General features: G+C 43.5%; 2 protein-coding genes across 2 annotated transcripts in view; one reads left to right on the top strand and one right to left on the bottom strand.

The window, feature by feature from the left end:
- The window catches only part of pex1 (peroxisomal biogenesis factor 1), a 190,930-nt gene extending 170,122 nt beyond the window's left edge, over positions 1-20,808 (bottom strand). The window contains exons 1-12 of the mRNA XM_080788289.1: positions 20,641-20,808; positions 19,522-19,698; positions 15,284-15,367; positions 14,021-14,135; positions 12,705-12,972; positions 11,289-11,689; positions 10,597-10,751; positions 8,963-9,082; positions 5,841-5,967; positions 4,039-4,145; positions 1,752-1,867; positions 721-853 (exon numbers count right to left, since the gene is read on the bottom strand). Of these exons, the coding sequence (XP_080644415.1) occupies positions 721-853; positions 1,752-1,867; positions 4,039-4,145; positions 5,841-5,967; positions 8,963-9,082; positions 10,597-10,751; positions 11,289-11,689; positions 12,705-12,972; positions 14,021-14,135; positions 15,284-15,367; positions 19,522-19,698; positions 20,641-20,748 (1,911 nt within the window). The 5' untranslated portion in view covers positions 20,749-20,808. The remainder of the gene's footprint in view (positions 1-720; positions 854-1,751; positions 1,868-4,038; positions 4,146-5,840; positions 5,968-8,962; positions 9,083-10,596; positions 10,752-11,288; positions 11,690-12,704; positions 12,973-14,020; positions 14,136-15,283; positions 15,368-19,521; positions 19,699-20,640) is intronic.
- Positions 20,809-21,041: 233 nt separating this feature from the next.
- rbm48 (RNA binding motif protein 48) lies at positions 21,042-26,022 on the top strand. The gene is made up of 5 exons (XM_080788286.1): positions 21,042-21,175; positions 22,331-22,521; positions 23,047-23,192; positions 23,749-24,515; positions 25,724-26,022. The coding sequence occupies exons 1-5, from the start codon at positions 21,047-21,049 to the stop codon at positions 25,784-25,786; spliced, it is 1,296 nt and encodes a 431-aa protein (XP_080644412.1). The 5' UTR covers positions 21,042-21,046; the 3' UTR covers positions 25,787-26,022.

The following is a 26,022-nucleotide window of genomic DNA, read 5'->3' on the forward strand; positions in this document are numbered from 1 at the left end:
TTTTTTCTTGTTCTTAATGTAAATCGCTCTGGATTAAGAGCGTCCGATACCACCTTGGAGACCATTCTGTGTTTTGAGATACCTCTGTCTGTTTCTTTTCTACTGTTGGGAAATATCCCTGAAGAGTTTCTAACACATGATAAATATTTAATCAAGATCCTCCAAGTAAAAAAGCAATCACACGACGCTGGTACCAACAGGACCCACCAACGGTCAATGGATGGATGGACATTATTGAGGAACTGTATTCTATGGAAAAACTAACATTCATACTGAGACTACAAGAGGATAAATTCTATAAAAAGTGGGAAAAGTGGAATCTCTTCTCTCAGCCTATAGCGATATTGCAATAGGATTTCATTGAATGTTTGTTGTAATATGAAAAATGCAGCCTTTTTTCTTTTACTTTTTGTCTTTTTCTTTTTTTTTTCTTTCCGTATTGTCTTGTTAGTTGTTTTTTTTGTCTGTTCTTCCTTCAATAAAAATTAAGTGAAAAAAAAAAGAGCGTCTGATAAATGCCTAAATTGTAAAAGATCACAGGCCAATTTTGGGTTCGGGTCTACAGTATGTTTATGGACGCCATGAAGAGCTCTAGTGGGGGAACCATGGCTCCGGTGACTAGTGTGTGTGAGTGTGTGTGTGTGTGTGTGTGTGTGTGTGTGTGTGTGTGTGTGTGTGTGTGTGTGCGTGTGTGTGTGTGTGTGTGTGTGTGTGTGTTACCTTGGCTCCGGTCACCAGCAGTGCCCCTCCCCGGAGGCCCCGTCCCAGAGACACCAGCTCTCGGGACAGAGGACCGACCTGGAGGCTGAGGGAGATGAACTCCAACCCGGAGGTGATCAGCTCCTTTATCCCCCTGTGGGGGAATTAAACAACTTCAGTGCACTGTGCCTACACATGTTGGGACCGAAGGTCGCAACATGTGTAGGCACAATGCAAGGAATAAATGCATTCGCCATGTATCCGAAGGAAGTCTGATCCAATCACTTTTAGATTTCTCCAGTTTAATCCTGAGTTTAAGTTTTGTTGTGTTCAAGATCTGATTTTAGGCATGTTTAAGCCTCCAGGAAAATCCGTGTTGAGGTTCTTAATCCAACTGTTTTTCATTAAAACGTCTTTGTCCTAAAACTGTCCAGTTGGGATTGTGTTGAAAGTCCAGCGCCTTTTAGAGCTTCAATGCCGTGAGCCATGAAATGTTGCACAAATGTTGTGGTTGTCTTTTTGGCATTGTTAATATTGTATCTGTGTCGTCCCAGCCTAGTACCTATTGTTTTACCCGTTTCTCCGACATATTGTAAACCACATTTTTCACATGTGATTAAGTAAATGCAGTTGCTGGTTCTGGCTGTTATTTGTTGTTTAATCTCTAACACGCGTTTTGTGGTTCTATTTTTTACTAATTGTTTGGGTTTGAATTATTCTGGTCCCTGGCGTGCTGGTGTGTTGATTTCTTTTAGCTTGCTGTGTACTAGATAATCTTTAAGGTTTTTATTTTTTCTGTAGGCCGATATAATTTTATAATCTTTTAGAAGATCATCCGTTCGGTTCTCAAAATTCCTTTTTATTCTGTTGTTGGCTAGTGTGCTCTGGGGGGCGGGGGGGACGACATGTACAGTACTATTTAGCTGTGAACATGTACTATTTTAGACACTCCTATGCAAAGGGACTTACGTTTATTTGGGGGCGGGGGGAATTTCATGGACGGTGGGAACGCTGATTATAATTAAAAAGCAATAAATAGTAGCCAGACATACCCGAGAGTATTGGGACAGGTCAGATCTGGATGTAGTGTGGTGTCGCCCGGGGATTTCACCGCTGGTGGTGGAGGTGCTGGTGGAGGTGGTGGTGTGCTGACCGGCTGTCTGTCTACCTGGATTTGACCAATAATAACACAATAACAACTGTGATCAGAATGACAAAATTAACTTCCATTGCCTTCAAAAGGGACCAATACCAGATATCCACTCCACCTTGGAGACCATTCTGTGTTTTGAGATACCTCTGTTTCTTTTCTACTGTTGGGAAATATCCCTGAAGAGTTTCTAATACATGATAAATATTTAATCAAGATCCTCTTAGCATCAAGTAAAAAAAGCAATCACACGACGCTGGTACCAACAGGACCCACCAACGAAAGATCAAGGGATGGACATTATTGAGGAACTGTATTCTATGGAAAAACTAACATTCATACTGAGACTACAAGAGGATAAATTCTATAAAAAGTGGAATCTCTTCTCTCAGCCTAGCGATATTGCAATAGGATTTCATTGAATGTTTGTTGTAATATGAAAAATGCAGCCTTTTTTTCTTTTACTTTGTCTTTTTCTTTTCTTTTTCTTTCCGTATTGTCTTGTTAGTTGTGGGTTTTTTTGTCTGTTCTTCCTTCAATAAAAATTAAAAAAAAATACCAATACCAGAGGTTGTCAGACTACCAGTAATGAGGAACAGATGTAAGCTATATACTGTATAGAAACACTTCTCTGTAGCTTTTAAACTATGTTGATATTTAAGACACTAAATCAGCATGAATCACAACAACGTAGTGAAAGCATTTTCTAATAAATATATCCTCTAGAGCACCAAAGTCTGACGTCACTTTCAGTAGAGGGCGCCAGTACACAGGTTCATGTATTTTTTTTAGTTGCATTGAAATCCCTAAATATTTTAGATCGCTTCATATAAGGAACTGTGTTTGAAAAATAAACCGATCATCTCTGCCTTTCTGTCAGGGTAGTGGCTGTGTGTCGTTAATGATGTCCATTAATATTTGATACAGCCAGTTTCTGGAGAAAATGGAATTAATGTGGCTGCAAAAGCCTTGAAACTATACATATGAAGGCAATGTCGCTGCTAATATATGTCACGCCCAGCCGTCGACACATTGCGTTCCTGAGATTCCTCGTTGACGTAAGCTCAGCTGGTGGTGACTCGACTCATACTAACCACGAAACATTAAATATCAATCAAATTAAAATAAACGTAATTAACATTCAGTTGCTGTTGTGCGACGGGCAGATGCAGCCACCCCGCCTACCCGGAAATGTATTCTCTGGGTTGTTTGACTAATTTCTAACGCTTATTTTGTTGAGCAAGGCATTGCACCCCTACCATGAAATGTTCTATGAGCAGGGTGTGGCTGTAAACAAGTCCTTGGCTTAGTCCACTTCCCTGGGTAAACAAAGAACTTTGCTTTGCTTTGCTTACTCTTATATTATATTTGTACATTTCCACCTTCAGTCGATGCTTCATATCCATATGAGTGAAAAGGCTGGGGTGATCGGTTTATTTTTCAAAACGCAGTTATTATATGAAGAGATCTAAATAAAATGGGGATTTCAATGCAAATAAAAAATACATGAACCTGGGGACTGACGCCCGGACTTTGGTGCTTTATTCAAGTATACAAAAATAGCTTATGTTTTTTTTAAATGTGCTATATTTCAGCTTTGAAACGGCACTATAAATCAAGTGTGAGGTTTGCCAAAAGGTCCCTTAGTTAAAACAGTGTCCTAGTATTTAAAGTAAACATGTTTGAGAACCCAGGGGACTGCACTGTAGTACGTAAAGTAATGTGAATGTTGGGAGGAAACTGTGAGAAAAGATGATATAATATCGTGTCCAAAACTCTTACTTTTCAGGATGCAAATTCAAAAGTATTAGCAGATCTACAAGCTCAAAACACGCCGCTTTCCGAGCTTAGTAGGGACCTTCTACTTTTGAAGCTTTTGTGTGACTCTGTAGTTATGATTAGGAGCTTTAGCCATTGAAAAATAGCGGATCTACGAGCTCATTGCTACGAGCTTGTAGGTCTGCTATTATTGTCTTTGGGCTATTTTTACGACTGACATAGAAACATAGCTTTTTCAGAAAACTGTCAGGATGTAGAAGACATTTTTAGAATCTGATCTCAGGTCAGAATGGGTTCTGACAGTATGAACAATACCTGTATGTCTGCCTTGTGTAGGACGCTTGGAGCTAGCAGAACAATACCTGTACGTCTGCCTTGTGTAGGACGCTTGGAGCTAGCAGAAACAATACCTGTATGTCTGCCTTGCGTAGGACGCTTGGAGCTAGCAGAAACAGCTGGTCGAGTGGATCGCTCTCTGGCTCTGGCTTAAGGACAGTCAGTGCGAGCTCCAGCTTAGCTAAAACAGTCACAAGAAAGAAAGGTTTGACATTTATTTTACCAGTACATGTACAGTACGTTATATATTTCCTCTCCAGGTGTAGTATTTAACTTGATTCTCAAAATTTCTCAAACAGGTTTCCAAAAAAAATGGTTATGGAAATGTTTGGGGGTGTATCACTAGTAGGCCTATTCAACAACAACTGCTGCGCTCAACAACAGCATCATCATAGATCCGCGTGTCCGTGCATGTGCGACCTACGAGCAGGACGGTGCGCACCATGAACTGTCAATCAAATCCGCGACCGCAAGAGCCACCATTCTAGCAATGAAGCGATCAGAAAGTGCACAACACTGGACCAGTCTGAGGCTGCAGGGAAAACAGCTCTTCTTCCCTTTGCAAACCACTCATTATCACACTCTATACTGTCAAATAACACCATAGGTGAGGACATTCTCATTTTCACTATTAAAGCCCGTTTACAGGTGTTGCCGACCAAGTTCAACTTGGCAACCTGGTACCCATCAGCACACGACCCACACTGCATCCTACATCCAGTACCACACATGACAAAGAAACAGTTGCACACATCTTAAATGGTTGCAGCCACTATAAAGGACTGTACATTGCCAGACATGACCGTCTGGTGGACCTGGTCTCAGACAAGATCAGAGGAGTACAGGACAGGACAACAAGAATGTATAAACACAGCACTGTAAAAAATAGACTGGTTTGATCACAATGACACACATGTCAATTCACTACAAAATATTCCAAATACCCCAGATATTGTGTTCATCAATGAAATTAGAAAAACTGTCACTATATTTGAAATAGGCTGCCCATTTGATTTGTATATGGACACTTGTTTTACATCGAAACTTACGAAATATCAGCTTCTGGTGGAACGTATTATGGCCTTGGGATATAACTGTCAACTTATTGTCCTTGTATTTGGAAGTCTGGGCCATGTCCATAAACTTGTGCTCAGGGGTCTGCAATTGGGTGGATTGCTAAAAACAAATGCAAAAAAGCTGGCTAAATACTGTTCTGTCTCAGCTACTATGGGCAGTCTGTCTGTCTGGAGAAGGCGTTGTTTCATTTATCCCTAGGTGGCTTAAAAAAATAAAATAAAAAAACATCCTGTCTAGTAGTGTCAAGTAATAGTATGTCAACAATGTGCTATAAATATATTCTTTTTTTTCTTCTTTTACGTGTGTTAAGCATGTCATCATCATCATCATCATCATAACCTTTATTTAAACTCAAAGTACAATTGAGGGGCAAGCCCTCATTTTCAATGTAGCCGAAATACAAAGCACAAAATACAAAAAAACAACTCAACAACATACACTCTACAATACAGCAATATCAAAATATGAATTGTAAAACAGAAAGTGTCCAAAGCTAGAATAAATATAATATAATATATGTGTGCAGCAGCTATATCTGGTTTGGACCATATAATGTATAACCTAATTCTGATCAGTGTTTGGGTCTATTGTATTACGCCTCTTGTGCAGATCCAAATAAAATAATTAAATTGTGGTCAGTAGTATCACTCACCTTCGTGTCCGTGTAGGGCGATGACGCTGCAGCGTGCGGTCAGGCAGGCCAGCGGTTGGTGGCTCTGTGTGTGTGTGTGTGTGTGTGTGTGTGTGTGTGTGTGTGTGTGTGTGTGTGTGTGTGTGTGTGGTCAGTAGGATCACTCACCTTCGTGTCCGTGTAGGGCGATGACGCTGCAGCGTGCGGTCAGGCAGGCCAGCGGTTGGTGGCTCTGTGCGTGCAGCCAATCCAAGAAGGCCGTGTGGATGTCCTCGTCACTCTCGTCTGGCTGTGACTACAAACGAGACATCAGAGAAAAGGTGTTCAGAACATCCAACGGCAATGAGCTTTTAACCCATTCTGACCTGAGAACAGATTCTAAAAATGTCTTCTACATCCTGACAGTTTCCCATTCTGACCCGAGATCAGATTCTAAAAATGTCTTCTACTGTACATCCTGACAGTTTTCTGGAAAAGCTATGTTTCTGTGTCAGTCGTTCTTCGATTTAAAAAAATAGCAGACCTACAAGCTATGAGCTAATTACATCTGGCCACAAAAAAAATCACAGGATCTACTGAATGTGAAGGTAGCCTACTGGGGGGGGAAGCCACACTGTGGGCTGTATTTTGCGTGTCTTAAGTACCAGGTCTTATTCTAGCTAGGCGGGAAATAGCTGTTTTCAATGCACGATAGTTCAGTTGGTGATAGAAGCATGAAATTTGGCACAGATGTCCTTCATATGTCCCTAATCGATAATCAACCTCGGGCCACGCAGAATTCAAAAATTTTCAAGGTGGCCCGCCAGTTTTAAAAATGGCTGCAACTGTAAATAGTACGTTTTGGACTATTAGCTAGGCGGGAATGGGGATGATAGTTCAGTTGGTGATGCAAGCATGAAATTTGGTACAGATGACCTTTATATGACCATAATCGATAAACCACCTCGGGCCACGCAAAATTCTTCCATTTTCCAAGATGGCCGCCAGAAATTGCATAAATGTACATCTGCTCATGGTTAATCCACAGTTGGCGATACAAGCATGAAATTTGGCACAGATGACCTTTATATGACCATAATCGATAATCAACCTCGGGCCACGCAAAATTCCTCCATTTTCCAAGATGGCCGCCAGTTTGCAATTGGACAGCTAGGCGGGAATAGAGGTGATAGTTCAGTTGGCGATACAAGCATGAAATTTGGTACAGATGACCTTTATATGACCATAAGTGATAATCAACCTCGGGCCACGCAAAATTCCTCCATTTTCCAAGATGGCCGCCAGTTTGCAATTGGACATATGGCGGGAAATAGAGGTGATAGTTCAGTTGGTGATAGAAGCATGAAATTTGGTACAGATGACCTTTATATGACCATAAGTGATAATCAACCTCGGGCCACGCAAAATTCCTCCATTTTCCAAGATGGCCGCCAGTTTGCAATTGGACATATGGCGGGAAATAGAGGTGATAGTTCAGTTGGTGATAGAAGCATGAAATTTGGTACAGATGACCTTTATATGACCATAAGTGATAATCAACCTCGGGCCACGCAAAATTCCTCCATTTTCCAAGATGGCCGCCAGAAAATGCATAAATGTACATCTGCTCATGGTTAATCCACAGTTGGCGATACAAGCATGAATTTTGGCACAGATGTCCTTAATATGTCCCTAATCGATAATCAACCTCGGGCCATGCAGAATTCCAGTTGCTTGTATCGCCAACTGTGGATTAACCATGAGCAGATGTACATTTATGCAATTTCTGGCGGGATTTTAAGTTTTATAGGCCCTGCACATTGGTGTAGTCGAAAACGTATAGGTTCAAATTGCAAACTGGCGGCCATCTTGGAAAATGGAGGAATTTTGCGTGGCCCGAGGTTGATTATCGCTTATGGTCATATAAAGGTCATCTGTACCAAATTTCATGCTTCTATCACCAACTGAACTATCACCTCTATTTCCCGCCTAGCTATTCCCTAACTTGAGTAAACTAAAGACCTGGAGGCGTGATCAATGCCATTTGGCTATTCTGAGTGGCCAAAGAGCATTGATCACGCCTCCAGGTCTTTAGTTTACTCAAGTTAGGGAATAAGACCTGGTACTTAAGACACGCAAAACACAGCCCTGTGTGTCATAGGCTCAATAATATGTCAGTTTGACACATTCAGTAGAACTCGTGATCTTTTGTGGCCAGATGAAATTTCCTGGGGTTTATTAGGACCATAGTAAATAATTAAAAAATAAATCGCTATAAAATGTTGTAAAAAATATTTAGCCCCATGCTCGAATGCCCCCACCCCGTCAAAAACAGCTAAAATCGCTAAAACGAAAGAAAGCAGCAAATGAAATAAAAAAATCACACATGTGTGAACCGAGTGGTGCAACTCCCCTCTCTCCCCCCTCCTCTCTCTCTCTCTCTCTCTCTCTCTCTCTCTCTCTCTCTCTGCTCCGTCAGATTAGCTTTATTATGGATATCAATCCGCGTCGCTGAGAACTATTTTTTCATTATTATTTTGGCTCGGCCTTTCCTTCTTTAGCGAACCTAGACAGTCAGAAGTTGGATTTTGCGTCCAGCAGGTGGCAGCCATGTCCCATACTTCTCTCGTTCCAATTTCACGCATGCGCACACCCACTCGTGCTCACACAGGTACACAAACAGGTACACGGGGTACACGGACATTGCTGGTTGTAGGAGTGGTTGCACCACTCAAAAAGAACACTCATCTTTTACTTTCTCTAATGACAACCTAAAACATGAACCTTCCCCATCCCAACTCCCGTCCCCTCAGCTCTGAGTTCAAGCTGCTTCCCTCTGGCATTCGCCTAAAAGTTCCAGGGGCCAAAAGCAACAGGTATAAGTTCTCCTTCGTGCCTGTAGCTATCAAGGTTCTAAATGCCGATAGGAGGTAAATTGGATTTGTATTAATTTTTGATACAACTTTCTGGAAAAGTTATGAATTATAATGTTACACTGATACCTTGAACTGCCATCCTGTTTTAAATGTTCTATGTGTATTATGTGCCTTTTTGCTGTGTTTTTGTGTTTCATGTTACCTGCCTGTGTTATGCCTTGCTGTAAACCAAATCGCCCCACGGGGACAAACAAAAAAAATGAACCTGAACCTGAAACATGAACCTTGGTTGAAAAAAAACTAAAGTTGTCCTTTAAGTTTTTTTTCAGCGGATGAGCGGTGGTTATTTTTTTACAATTTTTGTACAAAAGACTTCTGTAGAATCCAAATGAACTTTAAATCCATGTTTATGTCATGAGAGGATCTGGAACTCACGGTTGGCTTTAAGGGCTGTAGGCGGATACTGGAGGCCACTTTACAGGCGGTCTGGACGGGCTTCATTCTCACTGTCGAATGGGGGCTGAGGCTCAGCTGGGTCCTCAGGTGCTCTGGGATCTGGGGGGGAAAAAATACATGTTTCTTGTAAGATTTTGCTCGATTGACCATTGATTGAACTACTGGGAAAGAGCCACGGTTAAACCACTTTCATGTTATTGTAGGTGATGACTTTCCAAAAATGCCAAAGGAAAAAAAAACCTAAAAAAGTGTTTAACCCGTTTTGACCTGAGATCAGATACAAAAAATGTCTTCTACATCCTGAAAAAGCTATGTCAGTCGTTCTTCGATTTTTCAAAAATAGCAGACCTAGAAGCTCGTAGTTCGTTTTCAATAGAGCACCGAAGTCTGACGTCACTTTCAGTAGAGGGCGTCAGTCCCCAGGTTCATGTATTTGTTTAGTTGCATTGAAATCCCCATTGAGGCGATTTTAGATCGCCTCATATAACAACTGTGTTTGAAAAATAAACATGTCACCCCGGCCGCTTCACTCATATGGATATGAAGAATCAACTGATTCTCAATTGATCAACGCTAATGTTACTGCTGCTGAATTAGTTAGATTTTCGCTAGAAGCAGACTGTATCATATATGAGTGACGGACTGTTGCAAACGATACAGAGACACCTCCCTGACAATAACGCCGAGACAGCTTGTTTATTTTTGGACCACAACGCTTATAGTAGACGATATTAAGATCACCCCATGTTATTCTCCATAGAGAAATTACTTCCGCGAACCAGGGGAATCGTCGGGATGAGCGAGTTAAGTCAGGACTTCGGTGCTCTATAGCTAAAGCATAACATAATGCTAACACCAAAAGGGGTCCCCGCCCCAAAATGGGTTAAGACATTTCTAGAATAACAGATCTACAAGTTCTCAACTCGCCGCATGATCACAACATGTTGTGTGCTTGTAGATCGGCTATTTTCACTATTCATCACATGAAGTATACATCGGGTGGAAATCTCATACTGTATGTCCAAAAAAACTGTTACTTTTCAGGATTCAGATTAATAAAATAGCAAAAGTAGGAGATCTGCAAACTCACAACGCGTCGATTCGCATCGCATTTCGAGCTTGTGGATCTGCTACTTTTGTGTGATGCCGTAATATGATCAAGTAAGTCTTTCCTAAATATATATTTTTATCCCACGATTTTGTAACCCATTTTTCACCCCTGTGTCAATCATCTAATGTGATCCTGGGCTCTACACACCCTCCACCAACCTAGTCCCCATATATGGGGGACAAGGGGAGACCAACGGACTTGAACTCATGCTTCCTTCATGCCTGAGTGTCCAAGTTGCTCCTTTACACCTGACAGGGGGGATTTTCCATGGTTGGACGTATAGCGCGTGGAAGGAACACGTTATTCCAACCAGTTCCTTTCCCCTCCATCAGGCGCCCCGGCTGGCCAGGGGGAGGCAGTTTAGTGACCAGGATTACTGCATGTTTTTTGTGAGGGTACCTACCCTAGGGGACCCGGGGAGAACATGCAAACTCCACACAGAAGGAGTAGGTAGGTCTTTCCTTTAGGAGAAATTGTCCTTATAGAAATGTGTCTCACTCACCCACACTCTGCCACAGTGGATCTCCCCGGGGTCAGGGTACCTCTGCAGGCCTCCTTCCAGCTGCTCTGTGTGGTGACACACCACCCTGACCACCATGGTCCTCTCCTCCTCCTCCTCCTCCTGCTCCTCCTCCTTCTGCTCCTCTCCCACCCTGCCTGCAGCCAGGGATGTCACCATTACAACATTTCTTGACCATTGACCATTAACAATTCCACAGGGCCAATGTGACAGATATATACTTATATAGACATTAGTGACAACAATTGTATACTAAATAGCTGAAACGGCGGATCTATGCAACACCCGGGAATCGAACCCGGGTCTCCCGCATCATGGAAAGCCAACATCTTAACCACTAAGTCAAAGGGATATCCCTATGGCTATAGGGGAAGATATTTAAGCAATAAGCCACGAGAGGTCTCAGGTTAGCGGGTATTTTACACTGGCTGGGGGCGTAGGCAAACCTGACGCGCAGCGGAGGGTCTTCTACCCCGCAGTCAGTGTAAAATACCCGTAAGCTGCATGGGGCCTCGAGTGGCTTATTGCTTTTCTAAAACGGTTACAAACATATAGCAATATTAACCTATTGAATTCACAAAAGTAGCTACGCTTTGCGCCACCAGAGCGCCACATCACGTCCTTGTTGCGATTCGACGATTATGTAATAACTACTACTACGGAGCTACCTGCACCTGAACCCGCAGGATCCTTGGAGGAGGAGGAGGAGGAGGAGGCACTCCCGGTCCTGACGACAACCTTCTTCTTCTCCGCGATGCGCTTGACCCTCTCCCTCCCGTCCTTGGGAGAGAGGACGGCGGAGAGCAGGCCGTAGGTGAGCGCGGCGGTGCGCCCTCCCCCGGGCGTTCCGGGCGTTCCGCGCCACCAGGGGAACAGATGGACCACGCCGGCTGTCGCCGCCCCGCTTATGGTGCACGCGTGGCCGGGAGGCACGCGGCACACTCGGTACAGAGAGTCGCCCACCAGGAGCGGGATGGCGGGGGGACAGGGGGGCGGAGGAGGAGGAACGGGGTCGTCGCGGTGGTGGTAGCTGCCCGTTAGCATGTAGCGCACCAGGCCGCCCCACGACGGGTGGCTGGGAGGGAACACAAATTAAAAGATAAAGGCAAAGAGAAAGTAGACCGACTCTCATACGTGATCCTCAAGAACCAAAGAAAAACCGCCTTGTTGACTTAGTTTGTTTCGTTCGACTTTTGTTTTAAGAAAGAGTACCAAATCAACAGAGAAAAAGAACGATGATTAGCAACGTTATTATAGTTCACGGAAACTACAATTGGGGGGAAAAAATAAGTACAATACAAAAACCAAAGGAAAACTAACTGAAACTGTATTGTGTGTTTACGAAACTAACTAAAATAACTGAAATAATAGATAAAATGACCTATAGTCTTCGTTAGTGGACAGACGGTTGGTGGTTCATCTGTAACTCAATACATTTTTAAATGCTATCTTTCGTCACATTTTTATTACACAATGCTGAATAAATAATCCAAAGAATAGTGGGGGATTGGGGGGTTTGTTCATATTTTTGTTCTACATTCCAGTTGCTTTCATAAAATATCCGAGACCATCCGAGACATGATTCTAAAAAAGACTTCTGTAAAAAATATAAAGGGAAGCTCTGCACACTCAGATCTGCGCACAAATCAACCAACTAAAACTATTAACATTTTCAAAAATAAAAACTAGAAAAAATGCTCTAAAAACAAATCCTCCTTTTGGTGTTAGCATCATGTTATGCTTTAGCTATTGAAAAATAGCCACCGAGTGGCACGCTACGAGCTTGTAGATCTGCATTTGTTTTTAAATCGACATAGAAACATAGCTTTTTCAGAAAACTGTCAGGATGTAGAAGACATTTTTAGAATCTGATCTCAGGTCAAAATGGGTTAAAACTAACCAAATTACACAGGGTGAAAGTAGGCAAAACGGGCATTATTAATGTCAAATGCATTTTCCCCGCTTAATTCCCTGATTGCGGGATGCTAACGGACATCTGTGGACATTTACCGGGAAAATTCACTGAAGATTTGTGAGAAAAAGAAAGATAAACATCAAAAGTGAAAAAGAACCCTCAGAACCCTTCTAACCTCGATGACGACGAGGCACTGATGGAAGAGTCAGCGGTAGAAGAGTGTCCCTGAGGATCGCTAGTTTGGAACGACGTCGACGTCGCTGAGGGTCCAGCCACGGGCGCGGTCCGCCCGCCAGGAAGCTGCTGACCGGTCGGGAGGGGGAGGGGAGGAGGGCCGGTGGCGCCGCCGTAGCCCGTAGTACGTCCCGCGCGGACCTTCGGAGAGACCATGAGCTCTGTGAACTGCTCCAGGCGGCCGTAGGGCACGGATGGCGAGAGAGATGCTGCGGGAGGAGGGGGTACAGGGGGGCGTTAAGAAAAGAAAAGGGTATATTTACACGCCATACTGTAACATGAATCTCAGGCAGAATACTCATATCCATCCATCCATCCATCCATCCACGAGTCTCTCTCGTGTGACTGAACTTCTCACCCCATCTCTAAGGGAGATGCCAGCCACCCGTCATATATCCATGTTTTAAAGGGACACGTTTTTGCAAAACTATATATTTTTTTTTTAGAAGAATTAGAACACTTTCCTGAGGTTTTTTATGTGTGTATTATATGTGATTTTAGCAGTGAGCCCAGTGTCTCTGATGTCATGGACACTGGGCCACACTGGACTACATGTTGTCTCAGTAAAACAGCCCTCCCCCCTATTCACAAGGAGGAGCAGTGCACCAAAGCATTATGGGAATTGTAGTCCAGGAAGTAAGAGACACATCAGAGACCCTGGGCTCCAAGGTCCACCCATACATTAGAATATTGACATATCCTGATGTAGATGGCAGTGCGTATAGGTCCACCCCAGGGGGGCAGTCAGACAGATATTTTGTGAAGCCACAAGGAAATCGGGATTTCCTGAAAGTTCATATAATGGCCTGTTGTGGCGCTGTCATTGGGCCCAACTTCACCTAGACTGTATTACCTTAATAAACATGGTCATGAATACTTTCTGCTTCCAGTCACTAGTTTAAAGTCTCATTTCTAATGTCATAATATTCTTTTTGGAAAATTATGGTCCCATTTATTTAAAAAATGACCATAAAGTTGCGCATGTTCTGAGGGGCGTGGCTACCGTTACAGTCTATGAACGGGATCCCCCACACACTTGAGTCAAAATAAAAACCAACGAAGAAGAAGGGGGGAAGTCCCGCCTCGTTGTCTGGGCCAGCCAATGGCCAGCTGGGCCAAAACGGATCTAGAAAGATGGCGACTTCCATTGCAAGGACTGACGGTGACGGGCTTCATTTTAAGTTCATGTTAGACCCGGGGAACGCTTTGTCCATATTTTTTACAGTCTATGGTCCACCCATACATTGGAATACTGACCTATCCTGATGTAGATGACGGTGTGTAGGTCCACCCATACGGGGAACACGGCGTCCTGGAACACCACCCTGATCTGGTCCAACAGCTTCTGCTCCAGAGCGGCACTGTGGAGCTCCTGAGATGGACGCATTGATTGATTGATTGATTGATTGATTGATTGATTGATTGATTGATTGATTGATTGATCGACTGACAACAGACATATTTGCATGTGTTGATGACGTGTAATATTGTGTCAATTCCTTATGCTCCGTTGATGAATTGAAAAAATAGGACCACAAATTATGGAAACAAGACCCTGTGTTTTCCTTTTAGCCTTATGTGCTGCGTTCACACGGGCAAAGATGCAAAGATGCGGTCTAACCATTCGTTGTCAATGGAAGCCTGCCTGCAGCGACATGACGATGCAAAGACAACGCAAAGAACGATGCATGTAGCTGCTCCGAATGGACTCACAGCGCGTCTTTGCATCGTTGCATCTGCCAGTGTGATGATGCGCTGTACAGTAATGCTGTAAAGGAAGCCAGCGACATGCAGCTACAAAGATGCCGGGTAGCTTTGCATCTTTGAATCTTTTGCATGTGCGTTCCGTGTGAACGCAGCATGAATCCATTGACCCATTTAGGCCTGACGTCGACATTTTAAAAAATGTCTTTTTATCTGAAAAAACCTCATGTTTCTGTAGCAGTGGTGCTCAATATTTCATGTCAAGGACCCAAAAGATTATATGTAATATGCCGCCGACCCCCATCTGAAAATATGTTGTTCCAGGGACCCCACAGAAGCAAAGATTTGAGTTAAAAACTGAAACTCTGAAAGAATATATATTCAAAGTTTGAGGCACATTTTCACGATTAAAAAAAAAATAGCAGACCTACAAGTTCATAGCGCGGCACTCGGTGCCGCGCTATGAGCTTGTAGATCTGCTATTTTTACAAAGTTTAAAATAATAACTTAAAGTGGTTTAAAGCTCTAAGGCGACACAGACGTGTCCTCAGCCCAAAATGGGGTAATGTCTTACTGTACCACGTTGCGGTTAACATTTCTTTTTTTTTTACCTACATTTTTATCCCACGATTTTGTAACCCAGTTTTCTTTTCACACAGTGCCAATTATCTAATGTAATCCTGGGCGCTACACTTCCTCTGCCAACCTGGGGGTGCAGTGGACTGACCTCATGCCTCATTGCGGTTAACATTTCTGACACATTATTGACTAAGTATCCCATCAATAAACCAATCAATCAAAACTCTTGCCGCTTACCAGGATCTCCCAGTCGTCCGACGTCAGTGGCTCCACGAACACCTGATGCACTGAAGAGACCTGATGACAGGGCCTCAGGAAACCCTAGAGGAGATCCTCACAGTTACTATCACCAATAACACACACACACACACTGAAGAGACTTGACAGGGCCTCAGGAAACCCTAGAGGAGATCCTCACAGTTACTATCACCAATAATACACCGCGCACACACACACACACACACACACACACACACACACACACACACACACACACACACACACACACACACACACACACACACACACACACACACACACACACACACACACACACACACACACACACACACACACACACACGTGTGGATTTTCGAACAAAATATATGGATTTTCAACCCCTCCTACACAATAGATATCACAATAGAAAATTGGATAGAAAGAAAAGGAAAAAAAGGAGTGTTTTTTCTTTGTTTTATTTATTTTTCTTATGTAAAAAAGATTGTCTGTAATTCACTTAATTTACAACAACATGTTGGAAGTTTGAGAGCGAGAGTGTCTGTCCTGTTGTCTGTTTCTTTGTCTGTTCACACTTGTCATTGTTTAACTGTTTTTTGTTTTTTCATGTTTATCACACTTATATGTCATTTTTATTATGTATTGTATGTGGTATTGTATGTTATTTTTTTCATTTTTATTTTACTGAATTACTTATCATTGTCGATAATATTCTGAAACTTTCGTACAAAAAATGCCTAATAAAAACAGTATTAAAAAAAAAGATATGGATTTTCGAACAAATTATATGGATTTTCGAACAAAAAATATTTGCAAAGATATTTGCATTAGCAGAATATATAGAGAAGGCTTGGGACATATACGGACAAAGAAAACTTATATGTGATGTATTTAATTTTAATTTTTATGTTATTGCTTATTTCTGTTTTTGTTTTCATCAAATACTTGGTGTAACTTCTGTGTGGGAAGTGAACGTGATATTGTTTATTTATGTTGTTGGGTGTCTTATAATCCCGTAAGGGATGGGTCTTAACGACAAGACACGAAAATAAAAATGCATTCATGCATTCATTCATTCATACACACACACACACACACACACACACACACAGGTGTGTGTCCTGACAGTTTTCTGAAAAACACGTTTCTATGTCAGTCGTTCTCAAACATTTTCATGTCAAGGAGCCCCAGAATTATCCGTATTTGGCCGCCGACCCCAATGTCAAAATATGTTTTTCCAGGGACCACCCAGTAGCAAAGATTTCAGTTAAAAAACGTTCGCTCTTAGTGGCCCCTCTGGAGTGAGTGTGGAACTATAGTGGCCCTCTGGAGTGAGTGTGGAACTATAGTGGCCCTCTGGGGTGAGTGTGGAACTATAGTGGCCCTCTGGGGTGAGTGTGGAACTATAGTGGCCCTCTGGAGTGAGTGTGGAACTATAGTGGCCCTCTGGAGTGAGTGTGGAACTATAGTGGCCCTCTGGAGTGAGTGTGGAACTATAGTGGCCCTCAAGAGTTAAATTATTGTTTTTTTTAATATATATTTTTTATCCCACGATTTTGTAACCCATTTTTCACCCCTGTGTCAATCATCTAATGTGATCCTGGGCTCTACACACCCTCCACCAACCTAGTCCCCATATATGGGGGACAAGGGGAGAGCAACGGACTTGAACTCATGCTTCCTTGAGTGTCCAAGTTGCTCCTTTACACCTGACAGGGGGGAGTTTCCCTGGTTGGACGTAGCGCGTGGAAGGAACACGTTATTCCAACCAGTTCCTTTCCCCTCCATCAGGCGCCCCGGCTGGCCAGGGGGAGGCAGTTTAGTGACCAGGATTACTGGTTAAGAGTTAAATTATTGTCAAACACCTGAATTACTTAACTTACAAGAAGTCTACACAACTATAGAGGATGTAGAAGAATGGCAACGTTTGCCATCAGACGTTGATCGAGCGTGGAATTGTGGACAAAAACAAAAAAGAAATAGTACTATAGACGAACAGTTTAATAAGTCCACACTAATTCTCCATAATGTATAAATGATGGATGAGGGGTCAGGACAACGAGGCCTTTTCGTGGAGGGGTCAGAATGAAATTTAGACTTAAACTGTTATCCGTCTGTAGTACTCAGTGGTGGTCCGTGGCTCAAATACTGAATAAATAATAGGTGTAGGCATATACTAATTACATCAGGGATCTCCATAAAGTGCATACAAGGGACACAGGTAGACCGTCAAATACAGGGGGGTCTCCAAATATGGGCAGAAAAGGGACACAGGTGGTCAGACCGATACAGACAGAGATCTCCATATATGAGTCGCAAACGGTCAGAAAACCGACACTCATCACCGACAAGCTTGATGTGGCCACGTACTTGAACATCGTCTTTACAAACAGAGCAACAATGCTGGTTAACAAACTGCCCTCCCACTCTGGGGTCTTTGGTGTAGAGCACATTAAAGCCTTAAGCCCTAAAGACAACTGATGAGGTACTTAAGAAATTGAGTGCCCGGCTTCAACCCCACAAGGCCACTCAGTGGCCACTGGCCAAGACAATATTCCCTCAAAATTTCTCAGAGACTCAGCCATCTCTATAGCTCCAATCATCACCCACATAATAAACCTCTGCATCAAACAGGGTCAGGTCCCCCATACGAGGCTTATAGGAGGCCTCTACTTATGTAAAACACAATGAAACATTATACAAGAAATGTAGAATATCCAGAATACATGTTTGCAGTATATAAAACAACATGATTAGAATACTTGGTTATCTACAGTACATGATTAGAGAAAAGAAGAGATGATACAAAGAAATATAATTAAGTGATCTGGTCTATAGAGCATCGCAGTCCCGCACCTTTCAGAACAACGAGTGGCCCAGGAAATGATTCTCCATTAATTTTCTCCATAGGCTTTTCAAAAAGTATTCATTTAAAGACGGTTACGCCGCGGACAAAGCCAACTCGGATCGTGACAAATCATGACAATAATTACAATGTTTTGGGCCGATCAAATAATTAGTAAGAAGAAAAACAAAACAAATAGTGTTGTATCCTGCCTTTATTTTCTTCTTTCAAAAAAATATTGTGTTTGTTGTCATGATTTGTCACGATCCGAGTTGGCTTTGTCCGCGGCGTAACCGTCTTTATATACGGTAAATACTTTTTGAAAAGCCTATGGTGAAAATGAATGGAGAATCATTTCCTGGGCCCCTTTCACGTTCTGAAAGGGGACGGGACTGCGACGCTCTATTAAGTGGGTCCTAAACTTATGTTTGAAATTATTTAATGAAGTAGAATTTGATGAGATTGCTGTATAGGTGTTCCATAGCTGGGCCCCCCTGTATCTGATGGAGAACTGACACAGACCAGTACGGAACTTTGAGAGATGTAAATGGTTTGCCTGTCTCGTATTGAAGTGGTGCACATCTCTGTTGAACTGGAAAAAGTCTTTACATGGCAAAGGAAATGAAACTGGCTGGAACAATACTTTGAAAATAAAGTTGCAGGGTTTGGTATGTATTTAAATTAAAGATTGCTAAAAAAATATTGAGTTGTTTGAGAAGAGGGGCAGAATGAGCAGACCAATCACTGTATGTGGCAATCCTGCAGAATCTTTTTCGCAACATGTGGAGTTTGTGAAGATGTGTATTATAACTAAGTAGCTCCCCAAATGATATTGCAATATATAAGATATGGATAAATTAAGCTATAATAAAGAGTTGGGAGACAAATTTGATGAACCAGACTACGGAATTTGCCATTAATGGGACCGGCTGACCCAAAAGAAGACCACTGAATTAAGTTAATTTCGCCACCATTTTTCAACCGCATTTTTTTCACCCAGTGTCAATTATCTAATGTAATCCTGGGCGCTACGCTTCCTCTGCCAACCTGGGGAGAGCAACGGACAGACCTCATTCTTCCTTCTATGCATTATATTCCAACCAGGTCCTTCCCCCTCCATCAGGTGGCAGTTTAGAGACCAGGATTACTGCATGTTTTTTGTGAGGGTACCATAGTACCTACTACCTAGCCTGGCTAATAAGCCAGACCGAATCTGCCGTTGGCAAAAATTGCCTGCCGATGGTGTGATATTAGTCTGGCTTATTAGCCAGGCTACCTACTACCTACCCTAAGGGACACGGGGAGAACATGCAAACTCCACACACAGAGAGGCCCTTTCGCCAACCCCACCCCAGAGTATGGGCACAGTTCATTTTAGATACTCAACACTCACCTGTTCTCCATCTTTCAGCCCCAGCTTCTGTCCGAGGTGGCGACACAGCGCCACCCTGTGGTCCTCCTCCCCCACGCCGCCTGGAGAGGAGGAGGACGAGGGGTTTCTGCTGCTTCGGGTCCAACCCAGGAAGACGGGAGGAGAGCCATGGTCCCAGGACAGCTCCACGGCCTGCTTCTAAATAATGACACACAACACGCATGCATGCACTGCTGTAGGTCAGTGGTCCTCAACCAAACCCTTTTCATATCAAGGTCCATACCTACAGTACAGTACCAACCTCAGACCGAAGGAAGGGGGGACAGAATTACAGTACATTTCAAGCACAAACTCAATACAAAGACTGTTAACTTTGAGTGGACGACCCAATTAGGCATTACACTTGTTTACAAGAGGGTCCAACCTGTATAATACTGTATTAACTGGTTTAGCTGGGGACCCCTCAAGGACCCCAAAATTGACAGGCACTTGCTTTAGAATAGACCATTTTACTTTTACATTTTTCATATACGTTGTGATAAAGTATATGGTGGCCATATCTTGAATAAGATATAAGCCTACTGTACAAAAACAACGTGCAGTTGCATGGTTTTGCTATGACCTACCACAGGTCTTAATTGTGTTATTGTTTTTGATTGAACACTTTATTAACAATTTGCAGGGGGGGGGGGGCACAGGAAAGAACAGTTCAATACAGTTCAAAGGGCTGCTATAGGATTTAAACCCCCAAGAAACAACTTTTATATTAATTTACAACAAAATAAATGGTGGCCACCCACCACACCAAAAGAAACGCTAAACATTTCACAAACTACTGAGTTAAAACAATTGACTATGTAAGTTACTACAGTATGTTTTGTTCGTTATCGTCTTTTCATTGTCTCTCTGTTGTGAAGGTTTATTTTATCGCCAAATAAAGGGCTATTGATAGTGGCCGATTTGCCCATATATCTGTCCTTACATTGGGACTATGTAGTTCTATTGTTTTGTCCTCTGTCAAAATGAAAAGCCAATACAATATAGAGTAAAAACTATGTCGCCTATGCTAAAGCTCAGCACTTGTGTCAATAAACTCAAACTGTAAACTACAAACATGAAGGTGCATATTGGAGAACTTACCTCGTTCAGGGAGAGATGTGCTATGAGTTTTGAGGGTAGGTGAATGAAGCAGTCTTTAGTGTTGCTAAACACCACAGTGACAGGCTGGATACCCTGACTAACAAACATTATTATAATAATCATTCAGCACATGTTTAGTAGGCTACACATTGTCGTTATACAACTTTAGCTAGCCGACAGTCAGCACGCAGACAAACATGACAACATATGATCGATGTGTTCGGTGGTCCAAGGCCAAAGTAGCCGATAACGGACATGTCCTTCAAAATAAGATATTCCCCCGCCGAACATACAACGTAATCATGCGGTCATTTTGTGCGTAACAAAAGCTCTTACTCTGAAGTGTGAGGCGGAACTTACAAGGTTTGTTTTTTCGTCTTCTTTCACAATTCACATCAAAACAAACATGGCGGCGCCCGTCAACAGCAAGTCTAGTTGTTGGGACACTCCCGAGGTTTATAAACACCATGAACAACACAAGGTCTGCATTTCTAGACCCAAATACAGAGAAGGGAGGAAAGACAGGGCTGTTAAGGTGAGAACTTTAGACTGTTAAATAAAATGACTATTAATGGCCTAAACATAGTGATCTGAGGGGGGGAGATTCAGATTTTACGGGGGCCAGTTTCGAATTGCAGCCGTCCGTATAGGTGCCCTTTTCACAGTTAACAGTTGTTGTATTGATCTTGTACTAGTCTTGAAATGTACTGTAATTCTTCAAAACTGTTAATAAATCAATCCATCAATCAGCAACGCTGTGTGCGCAACTGGCAACACAACATGGCATTAGCATGGCAAGCTTATGTCTCCATTAAAGTTATCTGCTAGTTTACAAATGAGTGAGCAATAATGGTGCCTTTTTTAGAAACGAATAATCTAAGTTCATTTACAGTCCGTGTTCCTCTTGATGGGCAGGCCGGGTAGCTCTTCTCACAACATTTACGACACAGGTGGGGTTCTTTGTAAACGGGCATTTATTGTCAGGCATTCTTCTCATCCCTCCGTTCCATGCCGTGAGAACTATGTTCACAGAAAAATAATAAACACATAAGCAATCAGCGAAGTGCGTCACAATACAAATATTGATCAAACAATATACAAGGAAATGCGCGATGCGCAGGTGAACGTGTCCATCAAACAAACAACGCAACAAATACTAATCTAAACATTATAATACCTCGTTGGCCGCTTGTCGTGGAAAAGGTTCTTGCATCTTGAGTTGCTTAGAGTCCTTAGTTAGTTTGAATGTCTCTTTGACTTAATGTTCTTATAACTTTAGCAGTGCAAACGCACTTGTACTGCTTCCTTGTGCAAACCAGAGTCTGAATGAGTGAGACACGGTTTGTAGCACCTGTGTGCAATCAATGCCAGGCAAATGGGCAATCATGCATCAATCATTGTCCAATGTTGCTACTGACAGACAGAGAACTTAATTTGTTCTGCCTCAGAAAGTTATCTATCATCACATGTTTTACATTCTTAACCTTATATGAAATCAATTATGAACCACATATTTATTGTACATCATGACATTGCTATGAATTATGCTTTGAGCTTATGATCATGAATTTTAGCTATTTTTAAAATAAACATTTTAAATGTGAAAATCCAGACTATGAATAACGCTTTATATCTCATGTCGTTCGTGGTCTGACTGACTCTCTGCCCGCCCACCCACCCCCCCCCCAAGGTGTACACCATCAACCTGGAGTCGCGCTACGTGATGGTGCAGGGAGTCCCGGCCATCGGCGTGATGGCGGAGCTGGTGGCGCTGTGCGCTCTGTACGGCGTCGTGGAAGAGTACCGCCCGCTGGACGAGTACCCCGCCGAAGAGTTCACCGAGGTCTACCTCGTCAAGTTCCAGAAACTCACCAGCGCCAGGTAACCCCATTATATGGGACCAACATTTGACTGAGGGGCTGCCATTGGATTTTCTTTTGTTGAATTTTCGCTTTTTTCTGTCATGTGAAAGCAGGGAATCCTACTGTAGCTTCAAATTAGCCGATCTACAAGCTCACAACAGTTGTGTGAGTTTGTATCGGCTATTTTCAGCATGCAACCAAGTATAAAATGACTTATACTAGTGGATCTCTTGTCCACTTGTCCCCTTCCTAGCATTTTTTTGTCTAGTTTCTAGCCGTTGACGAAATTGTCAATACATTTAGTCATCATAGCTTAGTTTTCATTTAGTTTCCATTTAGTTTTCGTCATTGAAAAAATGTTCCCTTTTTAATCAATGAAGGGTGGCTCCACTGCCCGCGTCGCGTCGCGTCTCCCTCACCATTAAAATTTAACCGGTTCGTTTTTTGACGCACGCGACGGAGACGCAACGCGCCCAAACGCGCCCGGTGGAGCCCTGGCGTCAGTCGACAAAAACACCACTGATAGGCGGGTTCTGTGTTTCAGAGCAGCCAAACGGCGCATGGACGGGACCAGTTTCTACGGCGGGATTCTACACGTGTGCTACGTTCCCGAGCACGAGACGGCGCAGGACACCCGCCTGAAGCTGCAGGACCGAAGGCGATATGTGAACAGGACTGCTCAGATGATAGGTAACTGAACCCTAGGGGCGATATGTGAACACTAGGACTGCTCAGGTGGTAGGTAACTGAACCCTAGGGGCGATATGTGAACACTAGGACTGCTCAGGTGGTAGGTAACTGAACCCTAGGGGCGATATGTGAACACTAGGACTGCTCAGATGATGGGTAACTGCTCAACCACATGAACCCTAGGGCGATATGTGCTGTAAAGGAGGGGGTCCAAGTATAGACCCCTGGGGGATCCCTCTCAAATAAGTAAATTAGGGTTTCATTGGTTAAAACGCCAATGGAACATTTCGTCTGTAAATCTGGAAAGTAGCAGATCTACAATCTCAAAATGCGTCGATTTGCGCCCGCTTTAAGCTTGTAGATCTGGTACTGTCGATGCCTTTATGTGACACTGTGGTTATGATCAAGTACTGTAGTCGGGCATTGATTTCCTAAAATAAAAATTTAAAAAAGTTAGAATATGGAGATAGGTTTCTGCCCTTGCTAAATGTATGCTCTGCTTGCTATTCACGAGTCACTGTCTGACTGGTGATTTTTCCTCGTTTTGTTTACAAAGCAAGGGAAAAGAGCGAGCTGACAGAAGGGGACAAGGAGGCCACGTCATCGGACAACAAGACCACACCTTCACAGAGGACACCGTCACAGAGGACACCGTCACAGAGGACACCGTCAGCAGCAGCACATGACCAGAGCGGCGCGAGACAGACTTCCAGCTCCGGCCGTTTTGCAGATCGGAGCTCTGTCCACAACAACAACGACGCCGGAGAGAGTCGGACGTCGTCCAGCCATTATTATGCTCCAGGAGGCTTCCCTCTGTTGCCTCTCCCACCTCGAGAAGAGCACCGTTACGGGCATAACGCCACAACAAACCCACACAGGATCGTACCCACAGAGGACAATATGGGGACGTTGCATAACGCCGTCATCGCCGCCGATCAAAAACAGCAGCCGACGCATAGCCCCGTGGGCGTGGGCTGCAGTACGCCGGCGATCGGCGACCGCCGCGGCGAACGCAGGCCGACCCCAGAGAAAGCCCCGGCGGCGCCGCCCGTCAGTCTTGTACCGAGGTTCGTACCGAGGACGACGCTCTTGGAGAACAGGAAACGTAAAATGGAAGAAGAAGCCAAGAAGAGCCACCTGTCGTCGGCGTCGTGTGGCGTTACGGGAGGGGACGGCGAGGAGGGGCCACTGGTCGGGCCCCCGGGAGGGGACAGCGAGGAGGGGCCACTGGTCGGGCCCTCGCTGCCCGGACCCCCGAGGATGGACATGGAGGATGTGTCGCTGAACACCACGGTCGGCCGCATCAGGAGCACCTTGAAACAGGTAGCCTTTTATAGTGTCTGACCGTTCTGACCACTACTACATGACACGGATCCAAGTACAGATCCTTTCTGTGGGGAGTTTGCATGTTCTCCCCGTGTCCCCTAGGGTAGGTACCCTCACATGTTCTCCCCGTGTCCCCTAGGGTAGGTACCCTCACATGTTCTCCCCGTGTCCCCTAGGGTAGGTACCCTCACATGTTCTCCCCGTGTCCCCTAGGGTAGGTACCCTCACATGTTCTCCCCGTGTCCCCTAGGGTAGGTACCCTCACATGTTCTCCCCGTGTCCCCTAGGGTAGGTACCCTCACATGTTCTCCCCGTGTCCCCTAGGGTACTAGGTACCCTCACAAAAAAAAACATGCTGTAATCCTGGTCTCTAAACTGCCTCCCCCTGGCCACCCTGATAGAGGGGAAAGGAACTGGTTGGAATAATGTGTTCCTTCCACGTGCTACGTCCAACCAGGGAAACTCCCCCCTGTCAGGTGTAAAGGAGCAACTTGGACACTCAGGCATGAAGGAAGCATGAGTTCAAGTCCGTTGCTCTCCCCAGGTTGGTGGAGGGTGTGTAGAGCCCAGTATCACATTAGATAATTGACACAGGGGTGGAAAAATGGGTCACAAAATCGTGGGATAAAAATTGATAAAAAAAAAAAAGATCCAGTATCTAGTAATGTCATGTGACGTACTGAAAATAGCCATCTTACAAGCTTGGATGGATGGATTTTATTTTGTCATTGGACACGTCAAGTGTACAACGAAATCAATCTGTTGGCATCAATCCAAATGCAATACAAAAGGGTATTCATATAGTACTGCAAAAGTTGTTAGTATTGATGGCAAGAGTAAAAACAGTAAGAAAAATTAAGCTTACTTAAGCTTACAACTAGTGTTGATTTTGTCGACTGAAACTTCTGTCAACTACCTTTTTTCAAATAAAAATTAAGCTACGGTATGATGACTAAAACTAAGACTAAGACAATGTTACAGAGGAACTAGTGCAGAACTAAACGACAAGTCGTTTTGTGTTTGGTCGTGCTCCGGGTGTTGCGCTCTGAAAATAGCAGATCTACAAGCTTAAGAGCTTGTATATATCGGCAGTGGCATTTGGCACCATCGAGGCACCGCCAAAAAATACATTTTCACAAAGCAAAGAAAACACTTCAGATGACTTAAAATATGACAACTTCTCCCGTTTTTCTTTTTTTTTTTAGGTGGCGTCGGTTCCTGACATCAAGCCGGTGCCAAAAAAGATGAAACCACGTCGTCGGATTTGATAGAATCGTCCAGGAGTGGACTCGGTGCTGGACATTTAACCCATTTTGGGGACGGGAAGTGGAACCCCCTTTTGGTGTTAGCATTATGCTATGCTTTAGCTTGTAGGTCTGCTATTTTTTTTAAATTGAAAGAACGACCGACATAGAAACATAGCTTTGTCAGAAAACTGTCAGGATGAAGAAGACATTTCTTAGAATCTGATCTCGGGTCAAAATGAGTTAAAAGACAACTTCAG

This window comes from Protomyctophum bolini (assembly GCF_963924005.1).
Source record: "Protomyctophum bolini genome assembly, chromosome: 17".
NCBI lineage: Eukaryota > Metazoa > Chordata > Actinopteri > Myctophiformes > Myctophidae > Protomyctophum > Protomyctophum bolini.